General features: G+C 37.1%; 1 protein-coding gene and 1 long non-coding RNA gene across 2 annotated transcripts; one reads left to right on the forward strand and one right to left on the reverse strand.

Moving 5' to 3' along the window:
• The first annotated feature begins 1,765 nt into the window (after window positions 1–1,765).
• efemp2a (EGF containing fibulin extracellular matrix protein 2a) lies at window positions 1,766–23,475 on the forward strand. Its single transcript, XM_007555079.2, has 11 exons — window positions 1,766–1,855; window positions 12,049–12,286; window positions 15,999–16,047; window positions 16,122–16,310; window positions 18,322–18,444; window positions 18,522–18,638; window positions 19,442–19,561; window positions 20,260–20,379; window positions 20,467–20,593; window positions 22,210–22,405; window positions 22,904–23,475. The coding sequence occupies exons 2-11, from the start codon at window positions 12,185–12,187 to the stop codon at window positions 23,063–23,065; spliced, it is 1,305 nt and encodes a 434-aa protein (XP_007555141.1). The 5' UTR covers window positions 1,766–1,855; window positions 12,049–12,184; the 3' UTR covers window positions 23,066–23,475.
• On the reverse strand, window positions 1,826–19,335 carry LOC107836583 (uncharacterized). The gene is made up of 4 exons (XR_001662499.1): window positions 19,321–19,335; window positions 18,516–18,630; window positions 3,225–3,367; window positions 1,826–1,914 (listed from the first exon to the last, which is right to left on the reverse strand). It is a non-coding gene; the product is annotated as an uncharacterized LOC107836583 (long non-coding RNA).
• Window positions 23,476–24,434: the final 959 nt, after the last annotated feature.

A 24,434-nucleotide genomic window follows, 5' to 3' on the forward strand; every position in this document is an offset into this window, starting at 1 on the left:
ATTTGGACAGATTTGGAATTTCGGTATTTGGGCCGCAGACCAGGAATTTCACCCTGGGGGCAGTGTTGCCAGATTGGGGCTGGTTTCCGCCCGATTGGGCTTCTTTTTAACACGTTGAGCTGGAAAAAGTAAGTAAGAATAGCTTTGCTGTTGTTAAAATTTCATGAGACTACGGATGGAAATTAGCACTTAGCTAAATCCAATATATATTTGTAACCCTTCTTTCCAGTGGGTTGACTTCACAACACACTCAGGTTTATTCAAACAAGAGAAAATAAAGCTGGTGGTTAGCGTCCAGCTTCTGCCCCAACGGGAACAGGAAAAGAAAGATGGACGAGCTGTCATATATTGGTTGCTATGGTAACCACCAACCGTCAAGAGCAGCACAGTTTAACTTGTACATCATTAAATGTCAGGAGAAATAACTTTTTGACTAAATAAAATTAATTTGAAGAATATATAAACCAATTTTCACCAACTTTACATCTTTAATAATGCACAATATTGTATGTTAATTAATATGTGCTATCCCGTTGAAATAAATCAATTCAATTTACAACATTTAGCAGATTTTTACTGAAAATTTTTTCAAAATAGTTGTTTCTAAATAGAAAATCACAAAGCATTTAATAAAACAGCGTTTTATTGCACTGATTTATTTTGAAATGTCAAGAATCTGTGGAATGTGACATCATCAATGGTTAACAGCCATTGGTTAATAAAGAGCAAATTAATAGGACAAAAAAAGCACAACACAAGTCTCGTGTTCAAAAAGTTGAGTCGTTTGCAAAACCCAAAACACTGTGAATTTTTACCATAATTAAGTTTTGGATGTCCAAAGTGCGGCCCGGGGACCATTTGTGGCCCTCAAAGTGATTTTGCGTGGCCCTTGACAACAATATAAAAATGGTACAAACTTATTCCAGCTCAAGGTTGGAGGTTGATGCATTTAAACAAATCTTACAGGGACATTTTCACTGCTTTTCAAAAGAAACAAAAAGCCTCCTAAAATATGTAAAGTACAACACAAAGTATTTAATTAATTTCACAGTAAATCAGTGATTTACTCAAGAGCAGACTTTGACAGACCCTTTTACTAAACTCCACTAAGTAAAAAAATGTTTTTAAAGAATAAGTGACCCACATACTGTTCTTGTTACTGAAAATAAAAACACAAAATCCAAAGATAATATAAAAACCATCCCAATTTAATATATGGTTTGTATTTTTTTAATTTAAACACAGTAATGATGCTGGATTTTATGTTTCAGATTTACAATAATTTACAGCTGCCTTTTCTATGGAAATCGGATTTCTTTGTTTTATTAAAATATTTTTGGGTACACTGCTCACCTCTGAGTCAGAGCAGAAATTACTCAAGTCAAAGTAAAAAGTACAGACCAGTAAAAATACTCCTGAAAGTATATTCTTTGCTAAAAGTTACTAAAGTAAAAGTAACTCCCCAACTCTTCACGTTGAGATTTGGGAGGGATTTTTCTTTCTTCTTTTTTTGGGAGTTGGGTGGGTTTTACGTTGTGTTTGGGCTGGAAACTGTCAGTCAGATCTGGCAACCCCGCCTGGGGGGGTCAGGGAGGGGTGGAGGGTGGCAGCGCAGGGGGCCAGCGGGGGGGTAAGAATGGGCCGTCCTACCCCGTCTCTCCCTCCTCCTCTCCCTCCCTCGGCATGTCTTCATCTGCTCCAGCTGTCGGGCTCCCCGCTCACTCTCTCAGGGTCACACAGGCAGCGGTGGAAGGGATCACCAGTGAATGCCAGCTCATCTGGGTCGATCGCAGCCAGCGGACGGACACACCGGTCAGCGGGAGGCGAAACGAGACCCACTGGGGAAGATTCACCCGTGAGTTTTCCTCCATTTCACTGATTCCTTCCTCACTGAAAAGGTTGATGGTCGTCATCCTTTAGCAAGACGTAGCACACTTGAAGTTCATTTCAAGTTGAGCCAATGTACTTGTGTTGGTTTACAGGTATACTTCAAGTATACTTTACTAAAACATACATTGAAGTGTACAAGAAGTACACTCAACTATATATATATTTTAGTAAACATATATCAAACTCAAGGTCCGGGGGCCAAATTTGGCACGCCAAAAATGTTTAATGTGGCCTTCTACTCTAAGTAGACACATAAGTAGAACCAGTAAGAAAATAGTTGTGTGCCTAAATATTATTTTATCAGTCAAATAAAAAACGTTTTCATCTGTATTCTGTCAAATTACATTCATGTGAAAAAAAGTTCAATGTTATTTAACTTAAGTTCTAATTGAATGCAGAGACAGCAATTTATTCATATTTTATCAGTTTAATATGAGTATATTTTGCCACTACTGGCTCTTTTAGTTCATTCATGATACTGACATGGGCAGATTTAAAAGCTCTGGCCTCTGTTTCAGTTTAATGAAGTATACTCTTCTTTTTACGCCCATTGTAATATAGAGCTGTATACTTCTAGTTCATATTTTAGTATACTTTCAGTACACTAAAACCATTTTGTGTTTTAGTTCACAAATCAATGTACAGAGTACTTTCAAATAAGGCTACCTTAAGTACTTTGTGGCAGAAATAAGCAATAAGTAGCCTACACCAAAGTACAAACATAAGCATTAGCATTAAAGGGGCCCTAATATGAAAATTCACATTTTGTCCATTTTTATACTTCCATTTGCCTCTCAACTCCTCCTAAAAACAGCACATGTGCTTAAAACCTCCACCAAGCTGTTTTATGGAAATTAGTTCATGTTTTCTGGTGTCTGAAAAACAAGACATTTCAAAAACTTATGAACCCAAAAGGGGCTCCAGCTGGTTTTACCTCTGTATTTGCTGTACAATGGCTGCTGAAAAAGACAAGTGTTTTGTTGTTGACTTACTATCCAGAAACCAATTGCTGCAATCTTGTTGGTTGTGCTGGAGAATCTACTTCTGCTTTTCGAAGATGTACGTTTGTATAATTGCGCATCTGTTTGCAGCCATTTTTAGGGATGAGTTAGGGTGCTAATAGTGACTAAAATCTCATCATCTTAGAATGATTTTGTGAAAAAGATGTAAGGAACAATGAGGTATAATAGGATGAAGTCTTAGTATTATTGTGCTTAGTCATAGATTTCTCTTTAAGTATAAGTCACTATGCTATTACTAAGTATATTGAAAATATTTCAGGACTTTTGAAGTCTGAGTGCTTTTCAGGAAGAAACAGCAGAGGTGAGATGTACCTCTATCCCAGCTGTCTGGTACAGGCCATAAAACGTCACAGCTGCCCGACTGCCCTGCTGTCTGCTCCACTCCCCATGCTGCACTTGGCTGCTCGCTGGAGCCAAGATAACGTGGCTGTGTAGTTTACTTCTTGGCTCAGATCCTAGCAAGTGGGTTAGACAGGAAGACAGGCAGTGAGTCACATCATGGGGCATGTTTGACACTGTTTATTGCAAAATCCTCCTAGTCTGCCATAATCGCACCATGAACACTAGAGGAGAAAATGAACTTCTGGGAGATAAACAGGTGCCAACACAACTCTAAACTCTGACGAAGCGTGTTTCTATGAATTAGGTGGGATTATAGAGGCGGATTATTCCTGCAAACATCAAAAATCAGCAGTGACCAGCATCTTGTTAGCACAGAGGATTGGATTGGATTTTTGCGTCTATGTACTCAGTTATTTAAAAGTGAAGTTCGCAGTTTTCCTTCCAGGCAGCTTCCTGACCAGGTTGTCCTGGTCAATATTTCTTTAGGTCTTCTGAAGGTTTTTCTGCAGACCTTGGCTGCTTTTATCCTTATTTACATGTTGAGAGACCAGCCACTTTCAAAGAAATGTTTGGACTGCAAAAATATAAGATCTTACTAAGTATCCTAAGTATCTTTTGTCTAGTTTCTAGAGCATATATCTTAGTACACTTGAAATAGGACAAGTAACTTTTCAGCAAGAGCTTGCTTTATGTAAATAAAGCACAGTGGTTGAAAAACACTGATTTAAAAGATACTTGGTAAGAAGGGACAAGGGTGTATAGAAAAGGGATGGATGTTTGGATACTTGGTAAGATTTTGTGTTCATTCAAGGGTTGATATTTTGAACTTAAATGTGACTTCTATCTTGTCAAATTGAAATCTTTTAGGTGTTTGCAGAAGTATCTTTTGTTTTTCTAACAGCTTTTTTCAGTATAGCAAATCTTAACTTCCTTCCAAAAACACTCCAGATCAGTTTTTTTTTTGAATCAGATTCATGTCTTAATCTTCCTTGTGAGAAGCCATTATTTTCTTCATTGGGATGGTTTGACTTTTTGTTTCCTGCTTAAAAATTAAATCAATCTCCACCTTCAGCAATTTTGTGTTTATGAAGCCTTGACTACAGATGAAAAACAACTCCCAGGCATGATGCTGCCATCACCATGCTTCATTGTGTGTATGGTGCACTTTAGTTTTATTTGCCATATGTTTTCAGGATGTCTTTTGGGAAACTCTATCCAGGCTTTTGGCCTTTTGAAATCATGTTCAGGTCTTGGAAATTGCGCCATATTTTCTTCATCAGAGCTGTGTTTCAGGAGTTATGAAATCCCTGATCCCTCTAATGCTTTGGAAGCTCTCAGTAGATCTCAACTTTTACTAGGAAATGTAACTTGACCCACTGAGCGTTATTTTTGGGGACTTTAAATGATGGCGGATATTTTCTGTCTCTTATTTAAGACAAGTTTGAATGTGGCGGTTCATTCAGAGCAACATCCCCAGATCTAGATCTTTTTCTATTTTAAAATATTTCAGATTGTTTTTTTTTAATTGTTTTAACTTTGTGCATATTTTAGGTTACACTGAAGGTGGGAAGTTTTTTACATTGCCAAAATCTGACATTTTATCACAGGTAAAATGTTGTTTTAGTCGTATATAAAAAAACATATTTGTCTGACAGCTGCAGGTGACAGATAACTTATTTTGTTTACGCAATAATCTCCCAAACTCAAAATAAAAACATAGCAAACAGCAAAGAACCAGTTATCTCAAAAACCCCACATCCACTGAAATGAACATGATAAATTTCTGGGTTTAAACCAATAAAAAAAGTGATTTTGTCATTTTAATGATTCTTGTTACTGAATAGTTTCTGTTTGACCAATGATGACATTGAAGTTATAAATCTTGACTTGATAACTGACTGAGCTTCAGGTATCAGACAAGACAAACATTACTCTGAAACTAGACGAGTAATTTAAGTTCATGGTAACCTAGTAAAATTACTCTTATAATTCTAAATATTTTTAAGTTGTTTTGAAAAATATTTTCATTATTAAATTGTGGAATTTTTTCAAAGTTGAATGTCCATCCCAATGGACTTGAGGAGTTGGGAAATATTAGCTAATGCTTAATTAATTAGTGTTACCATGCAAATTAAATAATATATTGAAGTATTTTATAGATTTTCTTTTTGTGGTTTCATAATTATTATCCGTTTTTTTAAGTGTGTTAACTCAGACTTTCTTCAAATGATTGTAAAAAAATATATATTTTTCCCCCTATATTTCAATGCTGAAGTGGAGTAAAAATAAAAGAAATGTTGTGTAGATAGAAATCAGGTCTGAAGGGATTAATTCAATTTATTAAAAATAAGATCAGACCAATCAGCTGAAACTTGTCCTTTGGTGGATCATTTCTCCCTTTTTGTAAAGACATACTATTTATCTTCTGGATAGTTTTTCGTGGTCGACTCTTCTTTTATCCTCTGTATAGACAATTTCTGCTATATATTTGACTGCTTAGTTACAAAAAATGGACAGAAAAAGCCTCCAAATTAAAAAAAAACCCCAAACAAAAACAAAAAAAACACTTAAAAGGTCTTTAGAGAGGTTTGAGAAATACTAATGAAGTCTGGGTGCTTGAATCAAACTTTGAAGCAAGACTGGAGTGATTTAAAACTTTTGCAAGGCAGTTTGCAGAACTGAATGTGACCTCAGGCTGATCCAGGTTCAGCTGTAACAAATGCCCACCTTGCAGTTTACTCTCCCCACCATCCGTTGATCTATGTGTGTGGTCTGGATGGGCTTTGTTTTCCTAGTTGGTCACTTTTAAAGCCGCCATGAAGTCTTTGGTTGTAAAAGTGGCCTGACTGGGTTTATCATCTAGAAATAACAGATCACATCTTTTTTTTTTTGTATGACTACAATTACCCCAGACAACTGTGGTTTTGCTGTGTTGTTGACCTAAAATAAAGTCTTTATTTAGCTGAAAATGTTGTGCAAAGATGGCGGCATACACACAAATTAAAGTATTGTTTTCACAGTTTTAGATAATAAATTTCTAAACAGTACAGTTCCATAGAAGTTTATAAAAAAGCTGCACATGATGTTTATTATCTGATAATTTCATAATTGTTTAAGTATTATTAAAAATAAATTGCTTCAGTAATAAAATCTTCAAATACTTAAACCAGGACTGACAATGTGGACATTTTTAGTCAAAATGCATGAGGGTGGACGGTTTCATCCTATTGGGATCGTCCCCTAGGTTAACAATTAAAGTTAATGAATTTGTGATCAATCCAATATTTTACAGACAAATAAAATCTTAAACATTTATTTATTTAGGTACAAGACCAAGTATTTTTATTTCATTAATGTTTGTGTTTACACTTTGCTAAAACTAGCAAGCACTGCCCAGCTTTCATTGTAAAAACGAGAATAAACCCAGAAAAAGCTTTGGAAAATATTTACCCATTATTTAATACTGTGAAAAATCCTGTTTTTATTTTGGATCAACAATGACTGATCCAAAATCATTGTTCCGTTTCTAACAAAATTAGACTACTTGGCTTCAATAATATATTGTCTATTTAGTATATTATTGAAGAGATAAAACAACAAATGTCTTAATAAATAAATCTTTTCAGTTTTAATTTTATAAAAATTAGCAATATGAACATGTCAACAATAAAAAATATAACAAAAAATTACTTCTTTTTTAGATAACTATGACTGTGACTGTGTGACACAGCATTCATGGCATAAACACAAATAATGTTCTTTAAAAAACAAATTTCCATTTAGATCAAATGGAAATGTTTTTGACTTTTGAAACTCAGAAATTTCAGAAATTTTTTTTGTTAAAATTCCTGAGCTAAATTTTTAACTGTTGTCACATCATTTAAATGGAATATGCTAGACCGTTTGAATAGAAAATAAATGTCCATGAACTAAAACTTGTTTTTGAATTGAATCACAGCCCTAAAAATCAGTAGTGAATCACTAGACATTGAAATATTCTCACTGCTAATATTCATAAATTATCTTGCTATCTTAGTGCTCTTGGGGGCCCCCTGGTGGTGTGGGGTCCCTAAGCTGCCGCCTAACTTTCATATTTCTTGGCTACGTTCACACTGCTGACCTAAATGTTCAATTCCAATTTGCTTTTGTGAAATCTGAATGTTTCGGCGTGGTCGTTCACACTTCCAAATATATGGACTTGTATATGATCTCCAGTATGAACTGAAAATGACCTGAAAGTGTCCCGCATTCGCAGCAGAGGGCGTAATAACATCACACATCGAGAGCGTGCTCAGTACTTTTGCCAACTGCCATTAAAAAGAAAAAGAAGAAGAGTCCAGTGTTTGCGGAAGTAAAGGTGGATGCTAATGGTGGAGCATATCTTACGATTTTAAAGGCCAGCACTTGAACAACTTAATCCTCATTATTGTCCACCATGGTTGTCGTTTTTCTTCCCGCTTGAGCGTAGCAGAATGCAAAATAATGACATTTGTTGCACATCGATGACGTTCAGGTCAGATGAACGCGGCCAGAAAAGATCAGATACCTGTCGGAAATCAAAGTGGCCTGGGTTGCATTCGGAAAAAAAATCTGATCTGTGTTGTTCAGACTGTCAAGAAAAAAATCTGATACGAGTCACTTCAGGCTAAAGTGAAAGTAGCCTCTGAGCCGGTGTTCTGATCTGGTATTTTAAATGATCTGCAGCGTGACTAATCAATAATTGGGTGATTGTTTCAGCTCGTAAACCCCCGTTTCTCACCACCAGACGATGAACTCCCGGGTCACAGCCACATCCTCTAACCTTCTCCTCCTCCACATCCTGCCGGGAGGTGACGCGTTAGCGGGTCGGCGGCTGGAGGTTTTGGCTCCAGCTGTCCTTTTGTGTTTTTGGACCATGGGGGGTTTCCCAGAATCTGATACTCTGGGAACCCGCAGCAGAGCCTGTGGGGCATCCCAGCTCAGAACCGATGCCCGGAGTGAGTGGACCTCATGATGGTCAGTTTGTTTTCAGCTGGTTTGGGTTTTACATTCTTGGTGGTTCTACGTCGTAGAAACTAAAAATAAAAAGGTCTTATTGTGTGGTTTGTGCGCTGATTTACCGTCTGCTCTCTAATGGTGTTATCGTGATTCTGCTTTGGAGTGGCCTCTGCCGTCATCGGGAGAGTATTTGAGGCGGTTGGCGTCACTCTGTTTGTCTGAACCTTCAATCCAACAATAAGCTGCTTCTTGCTAACGTGGCCACTGGAATCCACATCCCGAGCGTGACTCCACGCACGGAGAAAGGCAGTGATTATAACTTTCCTGTCATGCACTTTAGTTGGAGCTCACTCTCTTTGTAAACAGCACTACAGGGTTTTTTTTTATATACCTCCTTCGTCTGCCAAGGTTGGAAGGGTTGATTTGTTTATTTTTAGATTCTGCTTAAACTCAAAGCTTCTGTTCAGGAACATTTAACTGAGGGAAGGTTGTGAAACTCGGGCCATCAGGATATTAAACTAACATGATACAATACAAACTCACCTGCAATTTATAAGACACTGAACCCAGCAGAGTAGTAATGGAAGAAACACAGAATAATCTTTTACAGATGAGTCTTACATTTAAGTTTAAGTAACATTTATGGTTCTCTGAGCCGTCATTTTCAGAAAAGTATTCACAGCACTCAGATGTTCTTCCATTTTGTTGAGTTACAGCCACAAACTACATGGTGCAATATGCAATAGACCAAAACAAACTGATGCATTATTGTGAAGTGGAAGGGAAAATATGGAGAGCATTTGTATTTATCTTCTATAGAAGAGGATTAGAACAACTGGAAAACAAAAACAATCTGAGTTTGACATCAGATTTACAATTTTTCTCATTTCAAATTCAGGACTGAGAAAAAACAGGTCAGATTTTTGACTTTGAGATTACAATAAGAATTCTATATTTTTTCTGATTAAAGTCAAAAGTTTGACTTTTTTCCACAGAATTTTTCACTTTTCTTACTTTTTTCTTACTCTCTTAATTCTGAGTTTTTCTGAGGTTAAAGTAAAAGTGTTTTTTTTTCTGAGAAATCTGGCTTCTACTCACTTTTTCTCCATGATTTTGACTTTTTTCTCAGAATTTTTAGTTTTCCTAACATATTTTGACTTTTTCTCAGAATTCTAACTTAATCTTGAGATTCATTCAAACTATATGGAAAGTGTCCAGACATCAGTAATTGAGCTTTCTCAATTGGATTTAGGTCTGGGTTTGGACTAGGTCACTTTATCAGTAAATATTTCAATATACTTTGATTCAAACATTACCTTATATCTCCAGCTCTATGTTTTAGTTTCGTTCTGCCTCTATATGTTTAGCTTCAGCCATCTTCCCATCAAGTATAACTTGCATGATGCTGCCACTACCTTTACAGAATATCTGTTTTTATACTGAGATAACATTTCAGTTTACTAAAACTGAAAGCAACTGGCTGGACTGAGTTTTATTTTAGGATTTCTGAATAAAGAGGACTGAAAACAAATGCAAGATACTTTTCAGATTTTGTACATATCTTTAAAATATATATATAAATTTAGAAAAAAGCCTAAATTATGACTTTATTATAAAGAGGAAAAAAAAAATCAAAATTCTGAGAATAAAAATCCTAAGTGAGGAAAAGGAGAGGAATCTGAATTCTGACTATCCTCAAGAAAAATTCTGAATTCTGAGAAAAATGTCAAAATGCAGACGTTAATGTCAAGGAAAAACGAAAAAGGTCAGAATATTGACTTTAATCAGAAAAAAAATTAGAATTGTGATTTTAATGACAAGGAAAAATGAAAATTCAGGGGGGGGAAATCAGTAAGAAAAAAGTGAGAAAAAACTGAATTCTGAGAAAAAAGTCAAAATTTTTACTTTTATCTCAGTTTCAGTCTTGAAATTTAAATAAAACAGAATAGGAAATCTGAGATTAAAGTCTGGTTTTGTTTTTTGTTTTCCTGTGGTTTTAATCATTTTTCACAAGGTATAAATACAAATGCATGACATTTGTTTCCTCAGAAAATATATTGACATTTATGGTGTTAATATGACAGAATCTAAGGTTTTGCAGCACTTTTCTTGATGTGGTTTTAAAAGCCTCAAAGAGAATGAAAGTGACTCAGTTGTTCTTTGTTTTCGAATAAGTTACATCTGCTTCAAGTGCGTTTTATCGTTTTTTCCAGGCTAATCATCTACATTTCTGAACTCTTAGCAAACCTGTGGGGGTATGCAGGGTCAGCAAGTAAGGTTGTCTGATAAATGTCTCTGAGAGTTATTATACAGCCACTCATTTTCTGTTTCAGTAGAAGGCGGACACAAAACGTTATTGCAGAAACATGTGAGGGGGGGTCAGGTTTTAAGAGTCAGTCCGGTCTTTGCCAGCTTGCAGACAGAGAGCTTTCTGTAAGCGAAAGTATTGACTTGGTTATTTTTAGCCGAAGCTTCGGAGTACGTCACAGTGTTTATGTTTTGACCTGGCAGTGTGAGTATTTCCATTTATTTTTGCACCGATGAAGAGAGAACTGACTGTCTGTCTTCTGAAAAGCTAATTAGGAATCGGCTCCATCGTGTTTTGCTCTTACAGACTCAACTGAACCATTCTGAAGTAATTATCTTTGGAACAATCCAGAGTCAGCACACAGCTTCACTAGTACTCCTCGAAACAACAGGCCCAAAATCCGGTCTGGGCGTAGTGATGTACTCTTCAGAGCCACATAAAGACAGTTACAAAGTCAGTCTTCTGTCACCTGAAGAACATTTCCAGGATTAAAGCACTAATGTCTCAGCCAGATCTAGAGAAAATCATCCATGTTTTTATCTTCACACGTCTGTCTAAAAATATCAATCTGAGATTATACTTTAAAATACTCTGTTTATAAATCACTGAACGACTTTTCCAAATTTATTTCAAATTCAGGACAAAAAAGTCAGAATTTTGACTTTGACTTAATCTGAGATTAAAGTGAAAATATTTTTTTTCCTCTGAATTTTTACTTCATGAGATTAAAGTCAGAATTCGCTCTTTATGATTTAAGTCAAAATGTTGACATTTTCTTGACAATAAAGTCATTTAGATTTTGTCAAATTTTGACTTTTCCCTCAGAATTTTTATTTTTCTCACTTATTCTGACCTTTCCTGGAACTAAAGTCAAAATTCTGACATTTTTGTCAGTATTTAGTTTTTTTTTCCTCACTTTTTACAAAATGTTGACTTTTTTATGATTTTCTGACTCATCCAGGTTTTATCTTCACAGGTCTGCCTAAAAAATAAATCAGAGGTTAGACTTTCAAATACTTTTGTTAGTTTATACGTCACCGAATGGCTTAGCACCAAAATATCTTAAAGATCTGCTGTTGTCATAGCAACCTTCCGGACCTCTCAGGTCTTCTGGTTCTGGTCTGCATCCCCAGAACCAGAACCAAACATGCAGAAGCAACATTCAGCTTCTATGCACCACAAATCTATAAGAAACTTCCTGAAAACTGTAAAACTGTGGAAACACTGACTTTTCTTTTTACATCTAAGCTAAATCCACCTGTTTAGATTTTCTTTTGAACCATAATAAATGAAAGATTTACCAACTTATTGGATGTTTAATGGTGATGTTGATGATGGCTCTTGACAAAATGTAACCTTTGTTCCTGTAAGATATTTTAATTTTTGTGTCTTTTAACGTAAAGCATTTTGAAGTGCCTTGCTGAAATGTGCAATACGAATAAACTCTGGTTCGGTGATGTCCAAAGTTTTAAATGTCTTTTATGTCCTCTTTGTCTCTCTGCATTGCAGGTCTCATCCACTCCGAGTCTGAACTTCAGAGTCCAGCTGCCTCGCAGTCGTCATTGTGTGTGTGTGTGTGTGTGTGAGTGTGTGTGTGTGTGTGTGCATGTTTTCTGTTAGCTTGCCCACCAGTTAGTGTATTAGTATGCAGGGTGTTTGTGTGTCAGTTTTGTGTGTGTGCATATGTGTGTCTGCGCTCCTCCGCAGTGCGATTTCACAGTCGCATGTAAAAACTTACACCAACACGGTAAGAATAGATTAATCTCTATCGTCTTTTTTCTTTTTAATTGTTTATAGCAACAAGAAAATAAAATGTTATGCGTTGTCTACATTTTTGACAATTTAAAAAATACATGAGGCAAAAATGCTCTTATAAGACTGTAAAATATTTTTTTTAGTCACTGTTAGAGGAAGAATTAGTTTTAACGGTTTCTCTAGAGCCTTGGAAAAAATCTGAGAAGAGTGGCATGCATTGTTCTATCAGTGAATTGACATTTTTCTTCATTCTTCATTCCAAAATGGCTCTAGCAGTTTTTATGGAATTATTTCCACTGATTCCCAGTTAGGTCAATGACTGGACTTTGGCTAGGCCAGAGGTCTGCCATTATTAAAGTCCAAACAGTCATTTTTGACCTCATTCAAGCTGAATAAAGCTTCATTACAGCCACAAAAGTTACATGACGATTTGAAAAAGAACGATTTAAAATCTGCAACGGGGAATTTGTTATTTCTAAAGAACCGCCATTTTGTTTTGTATTGTTAGCGGAACTGGGTAGTAACTACTTACATTTACTTGAGTAAAAGAAAAGGAAAAAGTAAATTTACGCTTCGGATTATTTTTACTATTTTGTACTTTTACTTTAGTAACTTTATAATGAAGTATCTCTGCTGTTACCTGAGTAAAATTTCTGGGTACTCTACCAATTCTGAGTAACCTGAACAATGGAAAAGCAAACAAGTTTTAACCAAGACACCAGACACACACCTGCAGTTTTTGTCAAAAGTTTCGTATTATATTCAAAGAAATTCATCTGGAAAAAATATTTTTTCCCCGATTCTGTTATTTTGTAATTTATACCAAAATTTCCACATGAATTTCTGTTTTAATCCATCTCATTACATAGTTTCAAAATATTAAATGATTGATGCTTTGATTATTACTCAGCACTTCAGTTGACTAATTTTTTGGATGGTTGCTTTTTACTTTTACTTAAATATGTTGAAGTATCTCTACTCTGAGTACAATTTTTGGATACTCTCCATGTTTTTCATCCTATAAAATAATAATAATAAAAGTCTTTTGCAAAAAGAAGATTAGTTTATTTTCTTTTATGGCACTTAAACAGTTGTTGAAAATTAAGGGGAAAGATGTATAGTTTCTAACCTAATGACTAGAAAAAATAATTCTAAAAAAGTTGCAGGTGCTTTTAGCGTCATTTTGTTGTGGAACCAATTAATTTATTCCATGAAAAACCTTTTATTTATATGTATATTTAAAACATATCAGAATGTGGTTCTTTATCATTCATATACAGTTATTAGAGCTTTGGTAGGTCCAAAGAGCCGCAGGTTGCAGACTATAGCCCAATACATGATACTGCCACCACCATGTTTCACTGCAGGAAGTGTATATTCAGGATGACCTTTAATCTTAGTTTTGCTTCACACATGGCGTTTTGTTCCGTGTTTGATCAGAGTGCCATATGTTTTCTGCATCCTCTACATGACTTGTGGAAAACTTTACTGTACTTTCTTCCTGCCAATCCTCCATAACGGCCAAATTTGATGACTAATATTTGTCCTGTCAACCTGACCTCAGCTTTGGATCTCTGCAGCTCGTTTAGAGTCACCATGGGCCTCTTGGCTGTCTTAATGACTAATGTGCTCCTTTCCTGTCATGTCAGTTTTATGAACCACCAAACTTCTCCAGAGGTTTATCTCAGACCTGCTTGGTATCTTTCTTGGTCTTCATGGTGATGTTTCTTCTCAAACAAACCTAGCTGATATTAAAACACACACAGCCAGTGTAATTGGTTCTGTTATATTTTACTTAAAAGGGATCAATCATGCAAAACTCGCATTTTGCATATTTTTGTGCTTCCATTCACGTCTCAATTACTTCTATAAAACAGTTTTTGGCTATAAGTTCATGTTTTATGGTGCCTTTAATATGACTCGCTTTAAAGTCCTCCAGAATGCAACAATACAAATCAGTAGGAACTGCCCAGATGGTTACCTTGCAACATTAGCGGCGTTCTGCCCATCATCTAGCAACCCAAGCAGAGCTCCAGCAGGTTTGGTCAGCTGGTGGTCAGCTGGTTTTACCGCTGTATGTGCTGTACAATGGCTGCTGGAAAAGCAGTTGTATAATTGTGCATCTGTTGGCAGCCATTTTCATGTGCAAGTGTAAACAATAAGTTGTGGGGCATGGCCAGCATCAGCTTAATTGGATTTAAAGTGACAAGAGGCCTAAAACAGCTCGTTCTGAAAGGAGATAAAAATAGGCTGAACTGACCAGACAAAAATCGCATTATTCAAGAATGATTTTGTGCAGAAAAAAGTTATGAACATGTTTTGTATTACACATATAACTATCCTAAAATGTTCAAGGAGGCAGTAAAGCTTTAAGGGTGTCAGAATAAATGGAGCCAGAATATACAAACACGTGCCACACTTTTCAGATTTTATTGTCAAATTTTGAAATTATTTACTTCCTCTTTGAATTTATATAATACTTTCATACTATGAAACCTGAAGCTTGGCTGTAATGTGGCAAACTGTGAGATCTACTAAAACAGAGACGACTGAACTGAGTTCAATATTAGCAAATTTAGGAAATAAATTAAACTTGGTTATGTACTTTTCAATGAAAGTGACTTAACTCTTGTTTTTATTGCTCAGAATTGACAAAACAATGTTCTATTCTTGACTAGTCAATGGATCTACAATAATTTACATCCATTTCCAACACAAAAGATGGACACTTTGTTTAATTAAAGGATTGAAGCTGATCTTATCATTCATTAACTAAATAAATTAAAGTTCTTTTTTTATTATTTTGCAAGTCCTTTTGACTTGACAATTTTGACCCAGGTGACAAATAGTTTGGACATCCCGCTCTAACAAGTTTCAATCCAGGTTTGCCTCACAACATGATGCTGCCACCACCTTCACAGAAGGGATTTATGTAAACAGTAAAATACAAATTTAGATTTGCAACTGAACTCTACCAAAAACTCTGAATAAGACAAAATGGCGGGTATAAATGTTAAGTTGCTTTAACCTTCCTGGTTTGTCACGTGTGACTCTCTCTCCAACTTCAGCGTGCCTAAAATAAGTAGGAACAGTTTCAGTTTTACATTCATGCCTTCTGGAAATCTATGACGTTTTTCTCGTTTAGCTGCCTGTCGAGACAAAACGTTTTTGCACGGAAGGGCCTAAAAAGAAAAAAAAACAGCATGCCGCAGCAGCCCACCTGTCAGGTGATCCCCCTGGGTTTTGGGTTGAAATGTAAGCCTCAAGTCACCTTTCCTGCTCTGTGTGTAATGTTCCACGGAAACGTCTCTTCTCGGGACCTTAAAGCGGTCATTGCTGGGAATAAATTTGGATTTAATACCACGTCTCCTCACTCCTCCGCTTTTCTTTCCACTGCAGGTCACAGTGGTGTGCTTTTCCCTCTTAGTGATAATGACCGTTTTTCCAAACTGAGCCTTTAAACACGTTGTTTCTGAAGCACAGTTTGGCTTTGGGAGGGATTTTAAAAACGCTAAAATGGATTTACGTCTCCTAGGCTCAGAGCTTTAACATGAATACCCCCTGCTTCGTTTCTCTTGTTCCACTACTGGAGATTTATTGTGTATAATGAATATATTATGCAACTCCTTGGCTCAGGGAGTCTGCTCACGTATTTTTTCCAATTTTTTTCTCACAGAGTCTTCTCTCTCTGCTGCTCTTTGTAGGAATGCACAGATGGGTATCACTGGGACCCCCTGACTGAGCACTGCAAAGGTGAAACTCTGCACGTCCCAGAGCACTCCGGATCCATTTTTAATCAGATTTCTGACTGAGTGTCTTCCTGGCAGACATAAACGAGTGCGAGACCATTCCAGATGCCTGCAAAGGAGAGATGAAGTGCTTCAACCACTATGGCGGCTACCTGTGCCTCCCCCGCTCTGCGTCGGTCATCCCCGCTCCGGAGCCCGCCATCACCCCAACCCCGGCCTTTAACCCTTGCCCTCTGGGCTACGAGCCGCATGGAGACAGCTGCGTGGGTGGGTGGCGGCCGCAGGATGAGCGATCGCTAAGCGAGTGTGTGTTGGTGGCCGCAGATTGCTGAGGGACAGGTGGCGGCGGCAGGCGTGAGGACTGGAGGCAGCAAGCTGGTGCGATCTCTGTGGGTGTGAGTGAGTGGGAGCCCGCAGGACAGGAATTTGGGAGATTTCACACGAGGACAGCTGCTGCGTTTTTTAGAAACTGACTTGCAGTTATAAACCTGCTAGTGCCGGAGGTGTTTGACATGACTTGCATGAGACAGCAAGCATGACTCAACGTGGTATTCTCAGCTGCTGGGAGCAAGCGAGGCCAAACGCCGCAGCCTCAGCTTCGGCTGGCGGAGCGTAGCTGCCACGTTAGGCTCACAATGAGTTTTAAATTGGAAAATATTCTGCAAAAAAAAATTGCACATTTTACACATTTTTGAGCTTCCATTTGTCTCATCTGCTTCTAAAAAGTATTAACAAATACCATCCAGACGTTTTTGGCATTAAGTTAAAGGGGTGGTATTATGAATTAGTCAACTTTTTTGGGTTTCATATCATGTTATGATGCTATTTCCTAAAGTGTTGCTTTGATTCTTTCATGCATGTTTGAGAAATCCTTTAACCTGGCAACAAATTGGCTGTGCCAAACACCTGAGCCGTCTTAGCCCTGCCTTCGACAACAAAGCTCCTCCTCAGAGATGGAGTTTCCAAGCTTCTATAAGTTTCTTAAGACTCCCCCACTCAGCTCCTTCAGACTAGCCAGCAGCAATTAGCTAAAACCTGTAGAAACTGAGCATTTACCGAGCTCATTATAGGAGCTACTTCTCTGGTAAAAACATTGTTAAAGGGTTAATAGAGGAGCTATAATGTCATTACTTCCTGAAGGCAGAATTTCAGAAAGAACAGGAGTTTTTAAAGAGCCATGGCCCAATTTTGAGGCATTAAAGTCAAATTTCTTTTAAGTCACCTGAAGGTAATATAGTTACTTGATTGTGTTATAAATGGTACTGTATGGCTGGAAAATATGTAATACTGCCCCTCTAATGTTTTTTGGTGTCTGGAAAACAAGCCGTTTCAAGAACCTCCCATTTGTTAAATCTCAACTGCACTGTTACCTAGCAACCGAAGCAGAGTCCAGCCCCTTGTCACTGCACAATCCATACCGTTTGCTCATTTACACATGCCCAAAAAGAACTGCTTCTGGATCATTCTTAATATGTACATCGATAAAGAACGACATGTTTATATCATGTTTATATCAGTTAAAATACTGCAGGTGTGTGCAATTATTCCCTGAAAAAACTGTAAACCTAGCATTTTTTTATTAGTACTAGTACTAATAATACTTTTTTATTCTTGAGTAATTTCTTGAATGGCTACTTTTTACTTTTACTTTAAGTAGTACCATTTTTACTTGAGTACAACTTGTGGGTACTTTAGCCACAACTGGTAAAACATTTGGATTACACACTGACAAGGGTGGGGAGGGTATTCAAAGATTGTACTTAAGAGTACTTCAACTTAAAGTAAAGTAAAAGTAGCTGTCCAAGAAATTACACGAGTAAAATTATATTTGGTAAAAAGTCTGCTCAAGTAGAGTAAGCAATAATATTATAATTTTATAATATTTAAAAATTATATAATCAGATGGACCAAAATATAAAGTTGAGTAGAATTTTTTTAAATTTTAAGGTATTTTAAGGCAAAAGAAAAATAAAGTCAGTTTCTTTCAAAGTAAAACTTCTGAAAGTGCATGTGTGTGTGTGTGTGTGTGTGTGGTGTGCGTGCGTGCGTGCGTGCGTGTGGTGAATTTTTGGTTAAAATGTGTTTGCTTTTCATTCAGAGGTAGAGAATCCAGAAATTTTACTCAAGAGTACAGATACTTCATAATAAAATTACAAAAGTAAAAGTAAAACATACAGCTAAAAGTAATTTTTTTCAATGAAGTTACTTAAGTAAATGTAACTATTTGCTGCCTAACTCTGCCTTTAAAGTCCGTCTCTGTTCTGCTTCTCCCACACAGATATTGATGAGTGTGAGCGAGACGAGCACGACTGCCAGCCCAGCCAGCAGTGCATCAACACGCTAGGCGCCTTCAACTGCCAGTGCCCCCGCGGCTACAGCAAGGTCGGCACGGAGTGCATTGGTGAGTCCATCTCCACATCACTTCCTGCTGCGCTGAATAAACCCGTTAACCCTCTGACCCGTGTTTCTCACCTCCAGACATAGACGAGTGCAGGTTCAGGTACTGCCAGCACCGCTGCGTCAACGTCCCCGGATCCTTCTCCTGTCAGTGCGAGCCGGGCTTCCAGGTGGGAGGGAACAACCGATCCTGCGTTGGTGAGAGTTAATGTTATTAATCCCTACACAATCACCTTTAAGGCCACTTTCACACTGCAGCCTGAAGGGACTTAATTCAGATTTTTTTTTTATCAAATCAGATTTGATAAAATCAAGTGGTTTTTCACACTTCCAAATATATGCAACTTGTACGTGATCTCCAGTGTGAACTGCAAAAGACCTGAAAGTGTCCTACATGTGCAGTAGAGGGCGCAATAACGACACACATAGAGAGCATGGTCAGTGTTTTGCCAATTGCCATAAAAAAACAAGAGACCAGTGTTCATCTTGCTGATTTGAAATAGTGACATTTATAAATGAATGAACAAGGTGAAAATTAGACTTTTTTTCCCACTAATAACAGGCTGAATAATCCAAATTGTTGCTGTTAATTTTTTACTTTGAAACTTTATAAACAGAACCACATTGGTATTCCTTCAATCAACAATCGTCATTAAACATCTCTTTTGTAAATGTTGCAAAAAACAAACAAACATAAAAACTGTATTACCACTGTCACAGTAACTGATGACAGATGAAAAACGTCTATTATAAAGAATAACTAAAAGCCACTGAGATCAATAGCTTTCAACTGGAACATTGAAGAGTAATTGATAAAATATGTCTCCGCCTGTTGCAAATCCTCTCTATTTCAACAATCAGTGTTATTCTATAAACCTACTCTCTTGAGTTTTGCTTCTTTGGCAGCGAAGTGCATTTTCCTAGGCAGCAGCTCAGTTAGACATCCTGGTTTTTGGACGCTTCAGTGCAGTAAAATGTGCTGCTCGTTTTTGTGTTTTCAGATGTAAATGAATGCGAGATGGGCGCCCCCTGCTCTCAGCGGTGTTTCAACACCTATGGCACCTTCATGTGTCGCTGCGATCAGGGCTACGAACTCGGGCCTGACGGGTTTACCTGCAACGGTAAGAATTATCCTCCATTATCCCTGGTTTATTTGTGGAAAGGCATTAAAGCTGCAAGGTGAAACTCAGCCTAAAGCCTCTTTATCAATCGCGGATCTAAAAGAGCAGCCAGGTGTATTAGCTCCCACTGCAGTGTAAGAAAATCATGATTAAACTAGGAGTTTACACATGACAAGCAAGTCTTTTATGGCTAAAAACTACCGTTGTATGCTAAGCTAACAGTCACTGACCGAAGTCAAAGCAGTACGAATCATGACAGACTGACTTAGTTACTAAAAAGAGCAAATAAGTATCCTCATTAATAAGTTCTGCTTATAATTTATTAACAGTTTATCTAATAAACGATTATTTTTAACTTCTTACTTCCCGGTGAACGGACGTCCTCTAATGGCGGTTCCTTCAGTTGACTTTTTTTCTTGTGGAAAGTTCAGAATTCCGGAAGTCCAAGAAGCGACGTGATTGGTCGATGTTTTAACACGTGTTCTGTGTGTCCAGTTGTTTTAGAACACATGAAGTGTAGAAAACGGCACAAGATGTGTTGAATTGGTTCAACAAAATTGTGTTAAATAATAACACATTTGTTTTAAGAGTATAGAGTAATTCTACTCTGAATATGTAGTGACAGTTTCAACAAATATGTAAAATAATGTTTTATAAGTTGCGTACTGCGACATTAATCCCCCGACCCGCCTTGTCAGACATCGATGAGTGCAGGTCCTCCAGCTACCACTGCCAGTTCCGCTGCGTCAACGAACCCGGGAAGTTCTCGTGTGTGTGCCCTGAGGGATACCAGCTGGTGGGCACCAGGATGTGCCAAGGTGAGTTTCTGAAACTAAAAAAAAAATAAGTAAAAAACACCCCTCTCTGCACAGTCAAACCTCACAAGCTGCTTTTTTATGCTGCAGATATAAACGAATGCGAAACAGGCGAGCATCAGTGCAGCGACACGCAGACCTGCGTCAACATCCACGGCCGCTACCAGTGTGTGGATGCCAACCGCTGCCAAGAGCCATACACCCACAACTCGGACAAGTGAGTGACGGCAAACACACACTCACACACCTTGTCCTAATTAGAGAAGTATGCGCTGGCCATCGGATCTGAACATAATCAGAGCCTGTGCCGAGCGCAGCGCAGACTGCTAAATTACACCAATTACTTTTTCCACTTTTGAGTCCAGCTTTACGAGCTTTTCTTTTGAACGTTCTCCAAAGCAATAAGAGGACTTTTACAACTGAGAACAAGCTGGTGGAAATCACCTCCTGTCAACATGCCACACAGGAGGGTGTAATAGGGCTGTCCAAAGGGCGGCTCGGGGGCCATTTGTGGCACTTTGCAGGATTTCTGGGAGCCCCCAACAATCTCAGTTCTACAGCTGAGCAAATCATAGTTTGTTGATGTAAATGTAAAAAATGTTATCCTAGGTGCAACTTTTGTCTAGCAGATAAATATATATAAAATGGGTAAAGTAAAATTATGACAATAAAGTTGTTATATTATGATTTTATTCTCATAATTTTATTATTTATATCTTTTTGCATTCATCTTAATTTTCAAGTAACTAGAACTACAATTATTGACCTGCTTTTACTCATTCTCAATAAGATCAATCTTACTAACTTAGAAACTGTGGCCCTGTTTTATACTACTGTATTAGGCCCAAATTAAGAAAAAAGACATAAGATTACAAGAATATTGTAACATTACAAGAACAAGGTTGTAATAACAGAAGAGTAAAGTCTTCTTAATATTACTGGAAGTAAGTCTAAATACTGCAAGAAGAAAATGTATTAATATTAAGATAATAAATTCATAGTATTATGACAGTAAAGTCGGAATAATGTGAGAATAAAAATATTGTAATCATGATAATAAAAGTAGTAATATGAGAATAAAGGCCCTAATAAAAAACAGTTAAGATTCCCAATTATTAACAAAGTTTTTGCATTCTTAATTTAATTATTGATCTGCTTTTACTCTAAAGCAAATTTCTGACAGCCCAAATAAGAAAACAATCAATCCTAAAAAAAATTTAAACTGTGGCCCTGTTTTATTCTAATGTACAACAGAGTATTATGGCCATGCCAAGAAAAAAAATACATAAATAAAATTCTGGCAATAAAGTCCTAATATTATGAGAATAAGGTAATAGTATTACGAGAGTAGTCTTATTTCTAGAATAAAACCAAGATAGTGTGAGAATAAAAAGTTGCATAAATTTGAGAATAAAAAGTAGTAAATAATACAAAAATAAAGTTGAAATATTATTACTTTATTCTTATTTTGACTTCATTCTTGTAATATTGTGATTTCATTCTCATAATTTTATTGTTTTTATTTTCTTAGTATCGACCTAATATTCCATCATACAAATGCAGTCTTTCAGGACTTTTATGTTTTGTATCTACAACAATTTACTGGTTAATTTTTATACAAATCTGACTATTTTGTTGATTTCAATAAAATTGTATTTTTTTTAGTTTATTATTGAGCAGTTAAAATAAAAACTGCTCAGTCATAGCAGTTTTTAAAATGTTGTTGGTGCCGGTGATTTTAAAACAGTTTCCTCATCTTTTGGGAGAACTTTACTCCCTCTGCTGGCTGATGGATGAACTGCAGTAACAATAATAAAAGGTGTTTTTCTCCAGCCTCTGTGTGTGCCCGCACAGCAAGCCTGCCTGCAGAGACTTGCCTTACAGCGTGGTCCACCGGTACATGACCATCACCTCGGAACGCTCTGCCCCCTCAGACATATTCCTGATCCAGACCACCAACTTCCTGACCGGCTCCTTCAACACCTTCCGCATCCGGTCCGGAGACGACAACAGGGACTTTTACATCAGGGTGAGGACTCTGTCAGAAGAACCAGCTCTGTTAGGCCGCAGAACAAAACACCTCAGTAAACACGGAGTGAAATCTGCACCAAACTGCTTAAAAATGAGCTTCAGATTCCAAAAGTAACTCCTTTCTTTACTACCTCCAATGACCCCAAGATGCTGTTGTACAATTTTAAAGAAAAGTGGCTTCACTTATCTTGTTGCGCTAAAGAAAGCAAAATCTGGAACTCAGACACTTAAAACTAAAAGAACACGAAGCAGCAATGAATTATATAAATATAATCATAAATTAGTTGTTTTAATGTGTAGTACAAACTAAAGAGCTATTAAATGTCAGTTTAAATGTAATTATTTTTAACATTTTGTCTCTGTGTAATAAATGTCCACTGATTAAAGGGTTTTCTTAAAGATTAATCCGTTTTTATGCTGAATATGTTTGCAGGCCGTTTCATAGAAGCTTCCAGTGACTGTAATACTCTTTTGGTTTGTTTTTGTGTCGCCTCAGCAAACCAATAACTACAGCGCCATGCTGGTTCTGGCCCGGGCCGTGTCGGGCCCCAGAGAGTACACGTTGGACCTGGAGATGCTGTCGGGTCACCCTCTGGTCGGCCAGCGCAGCAGCTCCGTCCTCAGACTTTCCATCTTTGTTGGGCCGTACACCTTCTGAAGCCGGAGCCGGGCGGACGGACGCAGACCCAAATGGAGCTGCAGAACAGAAGTGGTCGATGCAGTTCAGCCAGTCACTGTGATGTTCACCTTTTCTGCCTTCAGTGGTCCACAGAAAAACGACACTTTCCTGTCAGAATGCAGCAAACACACCGTTTTACTGATTTTACCTTCTATTCTGTCCGGTAAACAATCTGACTGGGTCCAAATGACTGGATTTCTCATCAGTTATCAGTTTTCATGCTTATCGACATGTTAATGATTTCAGTAACTGCCCACCAGACCTCAGCACCACACCTCCTCCACTGTTCATTATCTGTGTTTGTGCGACTTCTCTGTTGTTTCGGGGTTTGTCATGTTGTACTTTATATTTTTAAAGATTTGAACTCAAATAAAACAATACTCCTTATATCTGTGTGTCATAATGAGAACGCTTTCATTAAAAACACTCTTGTTATTTATTGGTGGAACTATATATAGTTCAGTTATATGATCATTTAATCAATAGCAGTCTTTCGATAAAAATTGGCTAAAAAATGGCCAACAACCATTTTTTTGTATTTTATGAGATTTCTTGAGCAGGCAAACATAAAGTAATGGAAAACCATGTTAGTTTGTAGCAGATCCAGCACAGCTAATTGAAAAAAGCTTTATGTCTGATGCTGAGTTCAAGTTGTACTCAAAGCTGGGAAATTCCGACTTTAAACAAAAAAAGCAAAAAAATAAAAAATAAATTGGAATGCCGTCCAACGTCTATAACACTGTGTAAGGGCTCCTGTAGATATATATAAAAAGAAGAGTAAATTTCCACCAAAAACACAGAAATAGGGATATGAATTTCAGAAATAAAAGTTGCTCCAAAGAACTCAGGAAAAAAGGACATTGCTGTTTAAAAAGATTAAAAATTTCACCAAAAACCTTTGAAATCTTCTAGAAAAAACTTGGACATTTCCGAGTTTTAAAAGTCAAAAATTGTTAGGAAAAAAACACTGAAATTTTGAGATTCATCTCGGAACTTTTCTAGGAAAAAATATTGAAAAAAGTAGCAAATTTTCAAAAATTTGTTCTAGAGCATTTCTGAGTTTAATCTCAAAATTTCAGATTTTTTTTTTCTTTTTGTAGCTTTGAAACCTTGGGATCAATCTGCAGATTTCAGACCAAAAACATCAGAAATATGATAGCTAGCATATTATAATTCATATTTTGAACCGCTGCGTTCATCGATTCAAAATTGTTTGATCTGATGAACACAGCAACCTCAAACATCAGTAAATTGTTTCTTTTTGATATTTTGGCTGATTTCTTTTGACCTTCTCATCGTGTCAAACAAGAAACCAGTGCAATTAACTCAATTGTGTCAGTCAGCCAAT

Source organism: Poecilia formosa, unplaced genomic scaffold (assembly GCF_000485575.1).
Source record: "Poecilia formosa unplaced genomic scaffold, Poecilia_formosa-5.1.2 Scaffold68, whole genome shotgun sequence".
Taxonomy (NCBI): domain Eukaryota; kingdom Metazoa; phylum Chordata; class Actinopteri; order Cyprinodontiformes; family Poeciliidae; genus Poecilia; species Poecilia formosa.

Bases quoted from the DNA above. Each gene is read 5' to 3' on its own strand.
- efemp2a (XM_007555079.2), top strand. From the start codon at position 12,185: ATGCAGGGTGTTTGTGTGTCAGTTTTGTGTGTGTGCATATGTGTGTCT. The intron at 20,380-20,466 runs GTGAGTTTCTGA...TTTATGCTGCAG, and splicing joins GGGCACCAGGATGTGCCAAG to ATATAAACGAATGCGAAACA. The intron at 22,406-22,903 runs GTGAGGACTCTG...GTGTCGCCTCAG, and splicing joins ACAGGGACTTTTACATCAGG to CAAACCAATAACTACAGCGC.